At 47.8% G+C, this 17,799-nt stretch overlaps 1 protein-coding gene across 1 annotated transcript in view; it reads right to left on the bottom strand.

The window, feature by feature from the left end:
- The window catches only part of ZMYND10 (zinc finger MYND-type containing 10), a 1,281,921-nt gene that overhangs the window by 422,036 nt on the left and 842,086 nt on the right, over nt 1–17,799 (bottom strand). Inside the window, exon 8 of the mRNA XM_069644108.1 lies at nt 8,873–9,045. Coding sequence (XP_069500209.1) covers nt 8,873–9,045 — 173 coding nt within the window. The remainder of the gene's footprint in view (nt 1–8,872; nt 9,046–17,799) is intronic.

Here is a 17,799-nt window from a genome sequence, read left to right as displayed (position 1 = left end):
GATGTCGAAGTGATGAGATAAGCCAAAGAAAGGAAATAACAGCTGCAAGATGTGATGTGTACAAACAAAAGACAAAGGGGCGTAAAACCGACCATTGAGGTTCCCTATCAGCAAGCGAGAGAGACAGAGGACTTGCCTGCCTAGGAGACAGAAAACGTTTGATTAGATAAATAGGAGTTAAACCAAGACAGAACAGAATCTGTAACACCAAAAGAGGAAAGAGTCACCAGAAGGAAAGAGTAATCCACAGTGTCAAAGGCAGCCGATAGATCTAGAATAAGAAAAGATGAGTGCTTAGAATAGCGGGTTGAGAGAAGGTAATTTAGTACGAAGACATGAGCAGTTTCTGTAGAATGAAAGGGACGAAAGCCAGATTGAAATCGGGAAGAAAGTAAGAATCAGAAACAAACGAAGAAATCTGGGAGTAAACAAGGTGTTCTAAGGGTATGATAGGAGAGATAGGGCGAAAGTTGGAAACAATCAAAGGATCAGCAGTGGGTTTCTTTAGGATTGGAAATAATGTGTTTAAAAGATGTAGGATAAAATAGAAGTAGAAAGACAGATGTTAAAAAATGGAAACAAGGTAGGGTACGAGAAGAGGATAGACCTTAGGGATTAATGCAGAAGCAATTGGGTCAATAGAAGAAGCAGTGGAGTGGGCTTTAGCTAGTAAGAGAGGAACATCAGTATTAGAAACTGGAGCAAAATGAGCAATGACAGCATGAGGGATGGACATGGTAGGAGGGGATCCATCTGGTGGAACAGCGAACAACGAAGAGAGAGGACTTTAGAGGAGAAGAAATTAGCAAAATTAGAAGCAGATGGAGTGGAATTAACAGAATGATCTAGCGTAGGAGGAGAAAGAAGTCTCCAAGGGTTTGGAAGAGACGCCTAGGGTGGGTAGATTGAGTGCGCATGAGATCAGAAAAATAAAGATGCTTTGCGGATAATAAACATTTATCATAGTGGGCATGATAAAAAAGTAGTTAGAATGATCAGGAGTTGATTTAGACTCAAACCAGCGCCTTTCAAGATGGCGAAGAAAACGACACATATAACATAGATGAGGAGATAGCCAGGGTTGGAATGGTTTCCGGGTGGGGTGAAAGGAGGACAGAGGATGGAGTTGGTCTATAAAGAAAAAAAAAGAGATGAGGAAATGACAGAGGCTGTCTCATCAGCATTGAGAGCATAGAAGGAAAACAGAGGAGGGAGAGCCGAGATACAAGTGGTGTTAAAATGCAAGGGGCTAAAGTTACATAGATCACGTCAAAAAAATGTGGATGGAGTGAGAGAACCCGTGGAACTTAGAGAGGTTGGGGCAGTAGTGATACTTCAAGATGATAGTGATCCGAGAGATGGACAAGTAGGACTAACATAGGAGAGGCAGTGAAAGTTGAGATGAAAATTAGATCAAGAGAAGAGCCAGACATGTGAGATGAAGGGGTCGCAAGAGGCAGAAGAAAGTGGGAGTCAAGAACTGAGAGAAAAGGAATGGAAGAGTGTATTCAGGATAGATGAAGATTAAATTCACTAAATAGTACGACGGGAGTAGGAGTAGGCAAGATGTGAGACTAAAGATGATCAAGGTCTTCGCAAAATGAGCCGACAGAACCAGGGGAACGATACACAATGATAAATGAGATGGGAAAAGGCTTAGAGAAGAGTTTATAGATAAATTCAAGTGAGGAATAAGACAGGAGCAATAGGAGAAGATATAGCAGAAAGGGAATAATTGTAGATTATGCCTGTGCCCGCTCCATGGCTAGTGGCATGGGGGACATGGTCGAACGAGGTCAAAGATGTGGTTAGGGAGGCAGCAACAGTATTATAGTGAGGCAGAATCCATGTTTCTGTAATACACAGAAAGTGAAGATTTAGTCTTAGAAATAGGTCCAAAACTTTGACAGATTTGTTATACAGTGAACTAGCATTCCAAGGTCCTAGTTCAATAGCAGCAGTGCTTGTAGAAACCGGGCGATAAATTAGATAGTTGTTGATACGCTCTATGGCTGTCTCCTCGCAAGACATCAACACGGAATTTTTCACATTCTATGAAACCCTATATTCTAACTCAGATGAGGTGTCAGTGGCGGAGATCGACTCCTTTCTCAATGCCCTTACTTTGTCGAATCTCCGGAGCCTGCGGGTTCCCTTGACTCCCCACTCATGCTGGAGGAGCTCTCAGAGGCTATGGACTCCTTATCCTCGGGGAGAGCCCCTGGCTCGGATGGTATCCCAGTCGAATTTTACAAGCGTTATAAGTCACTGCTGCTCCCCCACTTGCTGGCTCTCTGGGAGGAGTCTGTGGAGGCTGGTGTATTTCCCCCCTTCACTCCAGGAGGCCACAATCATAGTATTACTTAAATCTGGCAAATCCCCCTCGCAATGTGGTTCATATTGCCCGCTCTCACTTATAAATTGTGATGTCAAAATATACGCCAAGGCTCTGGCGCTCCGGTTAGCTCCCTTTTTACCATCTATCATCCATCCAGATCAGGCGGGCTTCATCCCAGGTCGCTCTACCTCTCTGAACCTAAGGCGTCTATTTAATATAATTAACAGAATTAGCCACGAGACACACACAGTGGTTGCCACACTCGACATGCAAAAAGCATTTGATTCAGTTTCATGGCGGTATCTGTGGCGGGTTCTCGAGAGCTGCAAATTTGGACCCTCCTTTCTCTCCTGGGGCAGATAGCTTTACTCAACCCCTGTGGCTAGGGTCCGCACCGACGACCGTTGTTCCCCTCTCTTTGAGATCGCCAGGGGGACGAGACAGGGGTGCCCCTTCTCTCCCTTGATCTTTGCTATAGCAATAGAGCCCTTCGCTGATATGCTCCGATAATTCCACGCTCATAGAGGCCTCCGCACTGCGGGCCAGGCGGACATAGTATCCCTATATGCGGATGACGCATTGTTGTTCATACGCTCCCCCTCCATCAACTTACCCCCAATACTGGAGGAGTTCATTCAGTTTGGTCGGATCTCGGGTCTTAAGGTGAATTGCTCGAAATCCACTCTCTTCCCTCTCACGGAATGTACTCTTCCCCCCTCCGGATACCCTGGGATTCACATGGGCTCAATCCACATTTACCTACTTGGGGATAGAGGCAACGCCCCAGCGGGCGCTGACCTTCAAGGAGAACTATCAGAAGTATCTTACACACCGGACGGCTAAAGTTCTAGTCTGGGACAAACTCCCGATATCCCTCGCAGGCAGAATAGGTCTACTGAAGATGGTGGTGTTGCCCCAGTTGCTTTACAGGTTCACCAATGTACCCTTGTGGCCAGGGGGGGGCTTCTTTCACGATTTGACCCGTACAGTCAATTCCTTTGTTTGGCACTCGGGTGCGGTCCGTCTTAAAATCGATACCATGTCTACCCCTATGACTTACGGAGGCTTCGGTGCCCCTGACTGTAGCGCTCACCTGATTCCCACAGAGGCGCTGATCCCGGCTGGGCTGCTATCGTTTCTTCAATTGAGAAGCGTAGAGCTCGGACGACTCTCAGGACTGGGCTTCCTCTTATCGAATGTCTGACTTGCAGGGTAAGTTTTCTGCAGGTGGAAGAAAAAGGGTTAATCACCGTTTGATGGGATTCCTTCTCCCACCAATCGCCAGTTTCTCCCACAGCCTAGCTTTCTACTTGTCTCGGCGAGCTCTCACCTTAGGTGTATAAATGCTGAGCTCTCCATCCTGCGTCTGGTGCAGGGGTGCGTGGATTCCAGTTACGTCACTGGATGAGTTCAGTGTTGAGGCTCAAGTCTTTTGCGGCCTTAGTTGTGGCACTGGTGCTGGGATGCCGAAGAGCGATGCCGCCGTTACTGCACGAGCGGATGCCTGTAAGTATACTGTAGTCTTTAAAAGATGGGCACCTCAATAATGTCCCTTTTCCTTTGTTTCAGGCCTCGGGATGCTGTGGGCGTAGTTTTCCGTTGCCGCTGCACGTGCCGATGCACGTAAGTATAATGTTCATTGGCCGCTTAATGGCACCTCTAATAATGTCCTTTTTCTAGTTTTCAGGTGCCGGGATGCTGCGGGCTTTATATCTGTTGCCACTGCCAAAGGCGCGAGGACACGGTCCAGAGGGCCCCTGTAGGGGTCTGCTGGGTCCGGAGTAGTGGAAGACGGGTCTGCTTCCGAGGGCGCTGGGCCAGTCCTGGCCCCTCGGGAGTAGCGCCCATGACACTGACTTTCTTAAATATTGGCTGGTATCCCAGATCCAATGTACATCCTATTGGTTTAATACAATGGACCCCCCCCCGCATGTTCGACTCGAGAAACTTGCGGTCTGCGACCGCGACAATCGCTCCCTGGTGATACAACCCGCTCCCCTGGCACTGGACTCACAGAGCCCGGGCGCCTGCACATCCCTCGCATTGGCAAAAACATGGAGGCTGCCCCGAACTGCTTACGCCTTCCATGGCAACCTCCCTCTTTGGAATTTCCTCCCGGGGGTCCCATGGGTTCCACCAGTCACGGTTCGACGCTGGGCTGAAGCGGGCTACGAGTTGCTGCGTGATGTATTTGATCAGGGTATATTTGTTGAATGGCCTGATCTCCCATTGCCCTTGAGGAGCGGCCAGGGTGTGTGGCTCCAATATTCGTCCCTCCGCAGGACCCTTTAGCGCAATTACCAAATGTTCCCAGCATTACCACCGGATGACCCTGCCATCGAGGAACTCACCTCCCCCTCACCCATGAGAGGCAACATTTCTAGGCTATACACTATGTGCTGCAGTCTAGATCTATCCCAGAATTTACTAAACTGAAGCGAGCGTGGGAGGTGGACCTTGGTGTTGAAATGTCGGATGAGCGCTGGGCACACTTATGTGAACGCACACATTGGGTGTCTTTCAACTCCTGTTTTAAACTTATTCAGTTCAAAGTACTACATAGGTTCCACTACACCCCGATCAGATTACATCGCAGGTCCAGTGATCACCCCTCTAGCTGCCCTAGATGCGGTCAAGATGATGCCGACTACATCCACATGATTTGGTCCTGCCCCCGCCTCTCACAGTTTTGGGAGGCAGTTTGCTCGACGGTGTCTGCTATGCTCGACCACCCCATTGATCCTTCCCCGGTGTTGCACCTCTTTCATGACCTCCCATGCCTCTCCCGGAACTCCAAAAAACTAGCTGGCCTCTGCATGCTTCTCGCGGTGCGATCCATCCTGCTCTGCTGGCTTCGCCCCTCACCTCCCACACATGCCCAATGGCTAAGAGCGGTCACGTGGGCCTCGGACTCCGAGGAAGCCTGGTCTCATATGCAGCCCACCCACTCCAGGCCTAGGAACATCTGGCTCAGGTTCCGTTCTTACATGTCCGACCTTAACACGTCACCGGATGCTTCTCCCCCACCTGCTTTCCCCCACCAGCTCGGGTCCTCACCCTTATCATAGCTCTCTGTCATCCTCCCCATGTTATATATGCCTATTGATTATGTCATTATGTGAAGCAACCTCTGTATGCCTATATTGTGTACATTGTATTCATATTTTACTTGCCTGGCGCTGTTACATAAGTAATCAGAGGCAAGGCATGGAGAATATTATTTAAAGTACATTCAGGGAGTCAGCTTTGTAGAATATTGGCATGAACCCTTTGCCATTTAGTGATCTGAGCTGCAAAGAAGGTCAATCTTGTGGTCAGCCTTACTGTGGCTCTTACTAGCCTTTCTGTCAGGATACATACTACACCTTTGATGAACAAATTCAGGAGTAGCAGTCTGTATGGAGATACACTATGCAGTGCATAAATCTCAAGCATAAGGATGATTGTGCCAACACATTTTCTGCAGGAGCCTCATGATAACGCTGTAAAGAGCACAACAAATCTTACTCAGAAAGGGCCACTAGAGATAAAGTATATGTGAATACAATTTAAATACCTCCAAAGAGTGTTCATGATCCCAGTAAGGAAGAATTGTGATGAGTCAGTAATGAAACTCGTAAACAAGTTAGCCATGATTTGGGTTAAAGACGCTTATTGAAAATAAAAGTGTTAGCAAAAGGCCTCTCTGATCCTGCTATAAGAGGAATTTCCCTACCTAAACCAAAACTAAGGATCTGTCTGTGTCAGGATGTGAAAATCATACTGTCCTTGTGTCAAAACGTTCTATTCTGACCCTCACACTAAAACTACATTATAAAGGTGAAAAGGGAAATGTCTTTAACCTTTGAAGTTCTTGAAAAAGTGTACATTAAAGAAGAATAAGCATTTCCACCACAAAATGTTCTTAATATTGGAAAGGCTCTTGTTCCACAATGGGGTTCCCTTCCCCCGGGTATTCTCTTCCTTAAAGTTTCTACACAAAACATGCTCTATATCTGAAGAGCTCTTGTTCCACCATTGAGTTCCTTTCCCCTGTGTTTCTCTTCCTTGAATACAACAGTTGTGTCTTATTTGGCCCACAACAGCACCGTCACAGACAAAGCTTTCTAGCTTTGTAATTCTTTTTGTCAGGACTAGCAACACTACGAACCCTGTGTCTGCGATGTCCAACGCCACTGTAATGGCGTGATCAGACACAACTTCTCCCTCCTGGAAAAGAGCAATTGCCTCCATCCTATTATTGTCTGTGAGGCACTCCAGAATAGGGCCCAGCTTGTATCACAGCTCCCTGTCATACCTGGCTAGAATCGTCAGTGAGTTGGCCGCCTTGATCGTGGATGCCAGTGTAAATCACCTTCCTTCCCATGGCATCCAGTTTCTTCCCCTCGCTGTCCAGAGGGACCAAAGACAAGGACGGGTTAGCCGAATGTTTCTTCTTGGCTGCCGACATCACCGAATCCGGAGATGGTTGCGACCTCAGACACCAGATACTTCTTCTCCAATCTATCCAGTTTGGCTAGATCCGTGCAAGGGTTCTTCATGAGGGCCAGGCCCTCAACCCACACATCGTCTAGAAGGGACACCGCCATGATTCTCTTCCTCCTACACTCGCGCCTCTACTACAAGAAACCCTCCTTCCTGGTTTCTCCGGGCACAAGCTGAAAAAACTTGGAGTCTCTGGCAATCATGGAATGGAACGACCCCACCTCATCCGGTGGGGACGCTCTAGGTAGCGCATCAAAATGCAGAGACTCGCTGCCCGCTGCAACAATATCATTGTCATTGTCCATGGTCGTGTCCGTCCCCGTACCCGTGTTTGGGTCTGCTGGAGGAGAGGTCCCAATGCGGATGCGGAGGCTGGAATGGGGCGTCGGATGATGCTTCCTTTTCTTAGTGCGAGGCTGAACAGGGGTCTGGGGGAACCACAGGCAATGGGCCCAGTGGCATCCTCTTCTGGATCTAGGACACCAAGGTGTGAAGGGTCAACAGAATGTCCATAGACACATCCCTCGGATGAGCTGGCGTGATCGGAAAACTAGGCCTGTGCCATCGTCTCCTCAGTCGCCCTTCTCTTCCACGTCCTTGTGGACCATGTGCAAGGATTCCTGGTCCTCATCGTCTGTGGACAAGACCTCCATGGCTTGTGCCATGGCCTAGGGGGGCTGTTTCAGGGGCCTCCTCGCCCGTCTCCCTTTTTCCCCCCCTGTGGGGCTTGAACCGGGGCCTCAGCCGGTTTCCCCACCTTCTGGTGTGCCAGCAGACTTTGCCAAAGTCACTGTGGCGGTGTCACGCCTAGGGAGCAAGGCTACTTTGTACTGCGCGAGCTACCTTCACAGGGTCAGCTCCCTTAGCTGTCGTTAGAGCAGCTGCCACCAACTATATCATCGACGAAGTCTTAGCCTGCGCCGATTAGGCCTGCTTGACAGTTCGACCTTTTTCTTCTCCTCCATCCATGGCCTCGCAGATTTCTCCTGGAGTTTAGCTGGGGTAGATGATTTCCTTTTTGAGGAGGAGCTTGATTGCCAGCTGGCAATGGAAGGGGAAGGTGGCATTGATCGTGCCCGATCCACATTGGGACCCGCTTCAGCAGCAACCTCACAGATGAGGTGCTCTCAAAGGACTTAGAAGACCGCTCCTCGGACCGGCCGGTCCTGTGTGAGGCATGACCCTGCTTGGGGCACGGGACAGAGGCCTTAGTGGTAAGCCACACCACCAGTGTACTGTGTCTGTCCTTTGTCATCTTCGTGGAGAACCCCCGGCAAATCTTGCACTCCACCTCCTTATGATCCGGGTGCAGGCAGTAGAGGCATTGTAGGTGCTTGTCTTTCACAAACACTTTTCGTAGCCCGCAATTGGTGCAGGGCTTGAAGAGGGACCTTCCACTCCTTCTCCGTCATGGTTGGAGGGCGCGAAGTAGGCCCGATGGCCTTCTGGAAACTTCAACTATCTTCGCCCTTGAGCTGTGCTGAAATTCATTGACAACAGATCCCTGGTGTCAGCAGATTAAGACAAGAGCACACAGTCTCTTTTGGAACAGAAATAGAACCTTTTTCCGCAGAAAACACAAAAAAAATTGAAGTAGCTCGCAGAGTAAACACGAGGACTCCCAACACTGAAGCGTGCTGTAAAAGTCTGAAGATGGCTGCCAGAGGAGGGGCTTAGGGAGAGGACTGTCATTGGATGGGGCAGTATGAGCATGTGAATCCATGCCAGACACCATGTTGGAGAAGTATAAGAACCAGAGTTGCTTTTTGGCTCTTGTAACTCCAGCACTCATCCATGTGGGAAATCATCATATGGACTAGCTTGCATGGAGAGCTGCACCAGTAATGCAGGATTCTTAATTTCATCTACAACAAATGCACATTTGACACTATTCTTGTGTGGCACTTTTCAACCTTAAATTGAATTACTAGAGCGTTAGATGTCATGGGCGCCACAGCAGATGTCATGGGTGTTCATTAGCTCAGTGAACCATGTGTAAAAAAGGCACTCAAACACCACAATATGGACCATTACAAGTCACTACTATACCTTTAACAGTTGGCTCTTGTTGAAACTGTTCAAGTTGTATTTCTGCTGACACTCTGGTGTCAGAAGGAGGTTGTAGATGGCAATCCAAACCTGCCCATCCAGCTTGGTCATCTTGAACTGATCTTCTCCAGTGACAGGATGCCAATTCCCGCTTTCATACTTCTGAAGTTGCCCTAAGAGAAAGAGTGAAAACAAATTAACAAGCAAGAAATACACATAGTTTATGGCCTCACCCCATTGAGATTACTGCCTTCCCACCAAATTAGCAGAGCACATGTAAGTTGGATCCAAAGGGTATTCATAGGAAGTTGGGGAAGCCATGGCTAAAGATGATGTACCGCTGCATTAAAACCCTCTGCAACAGCACCAACACTGAAAATAATGTCTACTTTATACAACTGCTTATTCATTTCAGCAAAACAACATACACCAACTCAACTAAACCAAAACACATTTGCTCAAGAAGTACACATCTTAACAGAAAATTGCAAAAATTAGGAGTCCAAACCTCCAACGCAACCTTGTTTTTCCCTCTTAGTACTTGTTGGAACTTTCTGTTACTCCTTAGGCACTTATCTCTCTCATTGGGTAAGAAGACAATTTGCATCATGTGCATGGCATTGGTTGAACCATAGGAAACACAACTTCCACTAAGAGGAGAAAGATTGAATGCTTGAACAGGAGGCTCTGACAGCATCTCTAATATTTTTTTTTTCTGCTGGTTCACACGCTGGTTCACACGCTATTTCTGGAGCTCATCAAGAACACAAATATTTTAGTGCCCTTTGAGGAAGCCTAGTGTTGGGGTGAACATCTTACATCCCCACACTACATCCCCAAACGTTAGAGGAAATATAATCTAAGAAACCCCATAAAGCATGAGGCAGAACACACATCCAAGGTCAAATGTCTAGGTCGCAAGAACATCGCCCTTTCATTCCCACCATATCCCTTCACTGAGAGATAAATGGCGAACAAACACACACGCACATGCATTTTGAGATTAAATGCGCAGAAGGACCGCAGACACTATTAACCAGCAATTATGCGCAAGAGTCAACCTGACCCACACACAGATACAGATGTAAGTGAGTAGGCCCAAAAGACAGGGAGCACAGTAGGCGATAGAGTAAGCATTCCTTAGATAAAGCAAGCATTGATTGATTTGTTTATTTATAGAGCGCTTTATGCCAAGGCGCTGATCTTGTTAATGAACACGACATAATAGCAGTAGTGATAGTTCCCTTTTTGACACGAGATATATAGCAGTCAGTAAAATGCATACACATAGATGGGTGCATTTAAAAGGTAGGCATCAAGCCATGTAAGGAATGGCAATGATAGAATAACATAGGGACAGGGGTTAGCCCTAACCAAATTACAGTTGTTTTTGAAACTCGAAAAGGGACGTCTACAGGGCGTGCCAGTAATACTATCCCTATTGTGACGTCCACTGTACCCATGATCCCTCACCCCCAGCAAGAGCAGCATGTATGTAAGAATGTGGGAAAGAGTACATTCAATGAGGTTCATTTGATTAGACTGGCACCAAATTATGAATCTCCCCAACTTGTCAAAATAACAGTGCCTAGTGTTGGGCTTTCTTGATTCTTTCAAGATGTCCATACATCTTTGAGGCTGATTAAGATGTCCAAACTCTATGACTTCAGGAGACATGCTGCCAAGTTCATTGAGTGAGGTAGAGTGTGCACTGTTAGGCCCCCGTGCTGGGAGAGCAGGATGTGCGGACACGGGAGTTTGATGGGATTACACATCGCCAGTTTGCACAGATGTGGATACCAGGGTTGTCTTGCCCACATAGGAGCAACTAGGATGAGCGTCATATGTTCCGTGTGGATCTTGTTCACCACTTTCCTCATGAGAGGCGTTGGGGAGGAAAGTGTAAGCAAATTTCCCTAACCATTTCATAGATAGGGCGGTTCCCTTGGAGCCTGGCTGTTGGAACCTGGACGCAAAGTCTGGGCATTGCTTGTTTTCACTTGTAGCGAACAAGTCTATTGTGGGAAAACTCCATAGAGAGAAGAGGTGCTCTACGACCTCTGCGTGCAGTTGCCACTCGTGTTCTTTTAGTAGGGGATCTCTGCTCAATGAGTCTGCTAGAGAGTGGAGTTCCCCTGGAACGTGCTGCAACGATAGGAATATTTTCCTTGTATTTTCCGTTTCAGTGCCCATTTCCAAATTTTCTGTGCAAGTATGGATAGATTTGGAGAACGTTTGCCCCCCTGTGTGTTTATGTAAAACATTGCTGTTGTGCTGTATGTTAGGACCTGCACAGATTGGTTCAATAAGTGGGGTTCGAATACCTGAAGGCCTTTGAATACTGCTAGAAGTTATATGAGATTAATGTGGTTCTGTGCTGCTGCGCGAGGCCACAGACCCTGAGCTGTGTGGTGAAGGTAGTGGGCCTCCCACCCAGCAAGAGAGGCATCCGTCGTGACAATTTCCTGTATCTCTGGATCGTAGAAGGGGTTCCCTTCCAGTAGATTTTTTCTCATCCACCAGTGAAGATTTTGTACCAGTGTGGGCGAAACGGCCACTAGATCGTCCCACTGACCGCTTGCCTAATACCATTGTTTCGCCAACCACTCCTGCATGGGGCACAGGTGCACGTGAGGAACCAGGAAAATGCAAGATGCCATCATGCCTAGCAAGTGCATTGGTTTGCGCACCCTTATCTGGCGGCCGGCCTGATAATGTGGTATTTGCAACAACACATTTTGGACTCTTTCCTCTGACGGAAAGACCAACCACTCTTGTGTGTTTAAGATAGCTCCTAGGAACTGTTTGGTTGTGCTTGGCACTAGGCTTGACTTTTTCTCGTTGATTGACAAGCCCAATTGAAAGAGAAGGTTGATAGTCTTTTAAATGTTTTGCATGCAAATTTGGGTGGACTCCCCTGTAATGAGCCAGTCGTCCAGATAAGGGTACACTGGGATTGCCTCCCTGCGCAGGTGTGCTGCCACCACCGCCAGTTCCTTTGTGAATACCCTTGGAGCAGATGCTATACCGAAGGGTAGCATTTTTAAATGGTAGTGCTGGTTCGCCATCTTGAAACGCAAGAATCTTCTGTGCGCTGGGAAGATTGAAATATGAAAATAGGCATCTTTCATATCCAGTGTTGCCATGTAATCCCCCTTTTTTAGTAGAGGGATTACCTCTTGTAGCGTAGTCATGCAGAACTTTTGTGGCTTTACATATTTGTTTGCAGGGCGCAAATCTAATACTGGGCGCATGGTCAGATCTTTCTTTGGCACAAGGAAGTAGGTTGAATAAATACCCTGGTTTACCTTGTTGGCCGGGACGATTTCGATAGCGTGCTTTAGTATAGATATTCTGTTGTGGGGGGTGGTTTGGGGTAATTGGAGGAGCTCTATACAGTATCCGCCTGCTATTGTGGACAGCACCCATCTGTCTGAGGTGATTCCCTCCATGCGTGGGTGAAGCTGGAAATGCGCCCTCCTAATGGAGAGGCATGGGAGGGCACCTGAACTGGATAGTCACTCGAGAGGAGTTGCCCCGGCCATGAACTCGGGATCCACACAGTCCTCTAGGATAGTTCTGGGAGGACTGACCTGGATTACTTCCCCAGGGAGCACTTTGGCTTTGATTGTAATTGGACCCCCGCTGTGAACTATGGCTGCGAAAATGGTGAAAATTGCCACTACCCTGCTGGCCGGATGGATTGTTGGTGAGTTGCCCCAAAGATTTAAGTGTGTCATTCTCCTCTTTGGCTGTTTTAAGGGCGTACTCGATGGCCTTGTGAAAGAGCACATCGGGCTCGATAGGCATGTTAATCAGGGTGGCCTGCGTCTCTGGTTTAAAACCCGATTGCTGCAGCCAAGCGTGACGTTTGATAACAGTACCCTGTGCAATAAGCCTACCGGCGTTGTCCGCAGAGACAAGGTTGGTCTTAAGTATGCAGCTTGACACTGCTCTGCCTTCTGCGTCCACCTGCGCTAGCTGGGACTTCAGTGGTTCCTGGGCAGACGACAATAAGGCCAATACTTCCTCCCATTTGTGGCAGTTTTAACTAGCCAAGAGGGTTGCGTTGTTTGCAATTCTGGTTTACAAAGCCACGAAGGAGGCGACCTTTCTGTCCAGAGTGTAAAGCTTCTTGCTTTCTTTGTTGGGCGGGGCCTCAGAGGAAGCAAGGGGGTGCCCGCTCTTTTCCTAGTTGTTGTTACGACTAACAACCCAGGCTTTAGCTGACCTCTAATGTACAGAGGGTCTGAAGGTGCAGGTTTAAATAGCTCTCTATACAAGGGTTTACAGCCCGTGTGAGGTTAGGGGTCTCTAATGACGGCTGTATCTTGCGCTGTATTGCCTTAAGGAGAGAAATAAATTGCACCACAGTCCTATTGTCTCCAAGGATTTGTTCTACAAAATCCTTATCCACTTGTACCTGTTGGCTCTGTATTTGAAAGTGCTCTGCCGCTTTGGCTAGCACCTCATTCAGAAGGGACTGGTTCTCAATAGGGGAATCAGTGATCGGGGGTTTCTGATCAAAAGGTGAGTCCATAGGATACATATTGGCTTCTGGGTCAGCCTCTTGATCCTCATCGTCCCCATAATAAGGGTCTGCTGTATCATCATCGTACTGAGGATCTGCAGGCTCTACAAGGGAGAGGTCTTCGTGTTCGGAGTCTGGGTCATAGAGTTCTATGACTGTGCTACACACTGGAATTTCGGTACGAGACCTTTTAGCAGGGGGCTGCGAAGGTTGAGCAGCAATTTGTGACCCAGAGGGAGCAGTAGTGGGGGGAGTGGAGTGGAAATGGGCAGGGTCCTTTTCGTAGAAGTTGGCCATAAAGGACATTCTCCTCATGACCCTGTCTATGTCTTCTGATGACCATTGAGCTGATCTTGGGAAGACTAAGGGTTGGGGAGGAGGTCTCAAATCCTCATCTGTGGGAAAAGTTAACCCAGAAGTCTTAGGCCTAGCCTCTAGAGGTTCATCCTGATGAGGGATGGGCCTAGATTCTTGAGTTTTTTCTTTATGAGGGGTTTTATCCTTAGGAGGGCTCTTATCACTATGGGGGGTCTTTGACAACTTCTTTATGTGCTCCTTTTGCCCCCCATGGCGCCCAGAGCAGTTTTTTTCTGACTCTTTGGGGTCTAATACCTGACCTAATGCAGAGCGTCCATTTTCGGCTGCAGGTAGGGCCGAGGCCCTGTCTGTGGATGATCGGCCGCCAGTAGGAGTTTTACGTATGACACCCGCGTCGTCTTTCGACGGTCGGGCCCTGTTGTGCGGCACACTCGAGCAAGAGTGCCCAGAGGACAGGGACTCAACGGACCTTTCCCTGGGTGTCGTGCGTTGTCGTCCGCTCGACCCCTTTGTCGAGTCTCAACATGGGATTGTGTTTAGTTGTGGGTGGAATTGTAGCGCTTGCGCCGCTGGCTATTGTCCACACAACAGGGCCGCCGGCCTGTCCTACGGGGTCAGGGGCCTGCGCTTGGGTAGCAGAACCTACCCAATCGCCCTTGCCGTCCAAAACAGCGGCGTTGCTGCCATCACTGAAAGCACCTTCTACCTCCATGGCCTCGAGTTGCCTGCCGTACTGGGCCCAGCGTTTTGTCGATCGGTCCTTCAAAGTCTTGGGCTTGAAGAGCCTACACACTCGATAAGAACCCTCGACATGGTCTCCTGGAAACCACAAGTTACAGACTAAATGCTTATCGACCCACAGGAATTTTCTATTGCACTTGGGGCCGAATTTAAAGGGGGTCTTGTCCATAACTAGAGAATACGGCAGCTGGGTAAAAGTAGTGTAAGGAAAGGGGCATATACATCCTAAAATGACCTCCCCCACCCCTCTCCCTACTGTATGGGCTGAGGCCCGGGGCAGCCTTCCAAGACCGAAAGGTCCGTTGCGGTAGTCTTTTGATGGGCAGTCTCTTTGTCTTCACCAGTGCAATATTTCGATGATCAGTGAAACAGAGGATAGAAAGAATGAACTATTGGTAATTAAAATAAGTAAAGGGCTTTATGCCGAAAGAGGAACTCTGCTACATGCGTCCATCTAGAATGGCGGAAAAAAACAAACTGAGGGACCTTGACGCGTGAGGGATCATAGGTATAGTGGATGTCACACTAGGGATAGTATTACTGGCATGCCCTGTCGCATTACTGGCACGCCCTGTTGACGTCCCTTTTCGAGTTTCGAAAAACAACAACTATAATACTCTGCAACTTCCACTAGATGTCGGCCTATGCACAGCATGTGATCTAAGCAGATTCCACAAGCCTCATAATATATATATATGTATATATATATACACACTAACAAAAACAGTGTTAAAGGGACATAATGGTTTTTATTAGTGCAACTTAACCATAATGTCCCTTTAACAATGTTTTTGTTAGTGAATTTCATAGATTTTTAGTAGGGCACTTTAACCATAACGTTCTTATATTATCTTTTTTTGGAGGAAAGGTGACAGGGTTTTAGTTGCACAAATGAACCATAGGGTCCCGGGAATAATGTTTCTTTACTGAATTGCATTTGTTTTTAACAGGATACACTTAAAATGTGAAGATGTACTGTACAACATACTGAAGCCGGTGGCTCTACAGTAATATATACAAAAAACGGTTGGGAACGCTGCAGCGGTTGCGGAATTCGGGTGGAGTCCAACGTGTCCAGAAAGGGAGGGGTGGTCATAAAAAGTGGTAACATGCAGCAAAGACAAAAAACATATACAAACAGCAGCAAGTGCGTGAATGGGGAGGAAAAATGCAGTAGCTGTACAAAATCTGTACTTTCGCAAAACAAAGTGCACAAAGGCATAGGGTATGCAGCATAATGGAAAGCACCAATAAGAGAAGTGACGTTTGCGTTCATCAATGTATGCGCACACCTGCTGCACAATCCAACAAAGGAGGAAGAGGCAAAGGTGCAGACAGCAACTAAGGAGAGCAGAACGTCACTGACACATGGTAAGTGCACAAAAGTTTATGTTGTAATTGCACAGGTCCGCTAGTGTACAATAGTTGAAACCATGATGTTTACTGTTTCTGCGCAGCAATGGCTACCACCCTAAAATGGCTGGAGGAGAATTTCCAGCATGAAGAGTCAGCATAGTAACCCCATAGGCAGGGAACACGGTGACAAGATTAAGACAATTACTATATAGTGCTTCATGTACATTAAACACATTTGTTGTCTTTTAACAGAACATACAGGAATGCCAAGGAATACACCAGAAGCGGCACCTTTTCCACAGGAACATACGGCCACCGAAACTGAAGTCAACGCTGGACATATACAAGTAGACCGTCTGGACGTCAAAATGGAAGAATTTCTCCTCCAATTTGCCACCTTGAGATATTTTGTTGGAGAACATATAATGGAGAAAATCAGATCTCGCTGCCCGACTTGCACATGCCCGCCTTCCCCATTTCCCAGTCCCACTTCCCCGCAAATTGCGTGTCATGAGAGACGCTTCGATGAGACCTCAATCCCTTCTTCCCCTCACAAGCAGCTTGTTGAAATGGGAGAATCCCCAGTATATGCATCTGTTTCTGGTCCCTCTTCCCTTATCGAATAGTGGCTATGAACATCTTCTAATAAAGATTGATATCTTAATGGCTACTGATTGTGTATATGCCTTTTCATTTCTTTAAAAAAGCCATATTAAGTGTGAAGCGCACAACACTAGTGGGGATGATTGCAAGTGTGAAAAATAGAGGAGTCAGTCGACTGCCGCACCTGGCTGCCCTATGCGCAATCACAATAAAAGCATCTGTACGACGCCACTACAGGCCGCATGTTTGCATGCACACAACCGCCTGTAAGTAGTTGCAGGAGCGTACATCTATTGGGTGCACAACTGCGCACATGGGTATCTCGTCCTGTGACGCCTGGTAACAGTGACCCTGGTGAACATATGTGAAGAAACATGTGATGTAGTTGTAGTAGGTGGAAGCGTGCACCCAAGTCCTGCGAGTACTTTTGCACGTAAACATTCCACCCACTGTATCGTGCTCACACCAAGCTTATGTAGAAATGTTTAATGCACGTGCGCTGTACATTTAAGTACTCCGGGGATGGCAAGAGTATCCGTAGGAGAGCTATCCACCTGGCCACAAAGTATAACGGCCAATATACGTCCCGCAGACAGGCGTCCAAAAGGAGAACATCAATGGTGTGCATGGTCCCTTACTTGCTGGACACGAGCCAGATCCGTACACATCGAAAGAGGACATTTTTCTGCAATGTATGGAGTGTTACAGTGAAAGTGCACCCTTACAGAGATCCTACACTCTTCCTTTTGCATGTAGGTATTGTAGGGAAAGACTTAGGCCCACATGCTCCACAACAGTCCTACAAAAGGTCACACCCCACAAGTCTGCTGTTTGGCTTTCCAGAGAAGAGCAGCGGTGCACATTGGTTCGCGCAGAAATTGCTTTCTCACCAATTGTGTGCCTGCAAAGTACCTCTCCAAGTAATGGCCACAAGAGCTTCTGCTACTACCTCTGACTCAGGAGCACCCACACCCTCACCACCAACACCTCCTTCTGAAGGTCCTGAGCAAGGGGAGGGGTGTCATAATGTGGAGAGCCATTGAAAAGGAAATGAGAATATAGTAGAAGGAATCCCCATTGCCTGCAGATAGCGTGAGTCCTGGGTGTGGAAACTATTTAGGACTGTTCCGAAATCTCGTGCAAACCAGGTACAATGCACTGAGTCTACTCAGTCGTGGAAAACCTGGCTTGTACATCTATGGCACCACCTCCATGAGGCGGCACCTGAAAGCGAACCACCAAACAGCTGTTTGGAAGGTTGTCCCCTTTCAAGCAGGCAGTAGGTGATTGTCCTCTACAGCATCCTCTGCATCTGCTCCTGCCACCACTAGGGACACTCCCAGTGGGCCACCATGTCCCGCAAGCATCCTTGGAAGAC

Source organism: Ambystoma mexicanum, chromosome 2p, assembly GCF_040938575.1.
Source record: "Ambystoma mexicanum isolate Mex_15411 chromosome 2p, UKY_AmexF1_1, whole genome shotgun sequence".
Classification (NCBI taxonomy): Eukaryota; Metazoa; Chordata; class Amphibia; order Caudata; family Ambystomatidae; genus Ambystoma; species Ambystoma mexicanum.
This window is presented reverse-complemented; position numbering and strand designations above follow the sequence as displayed.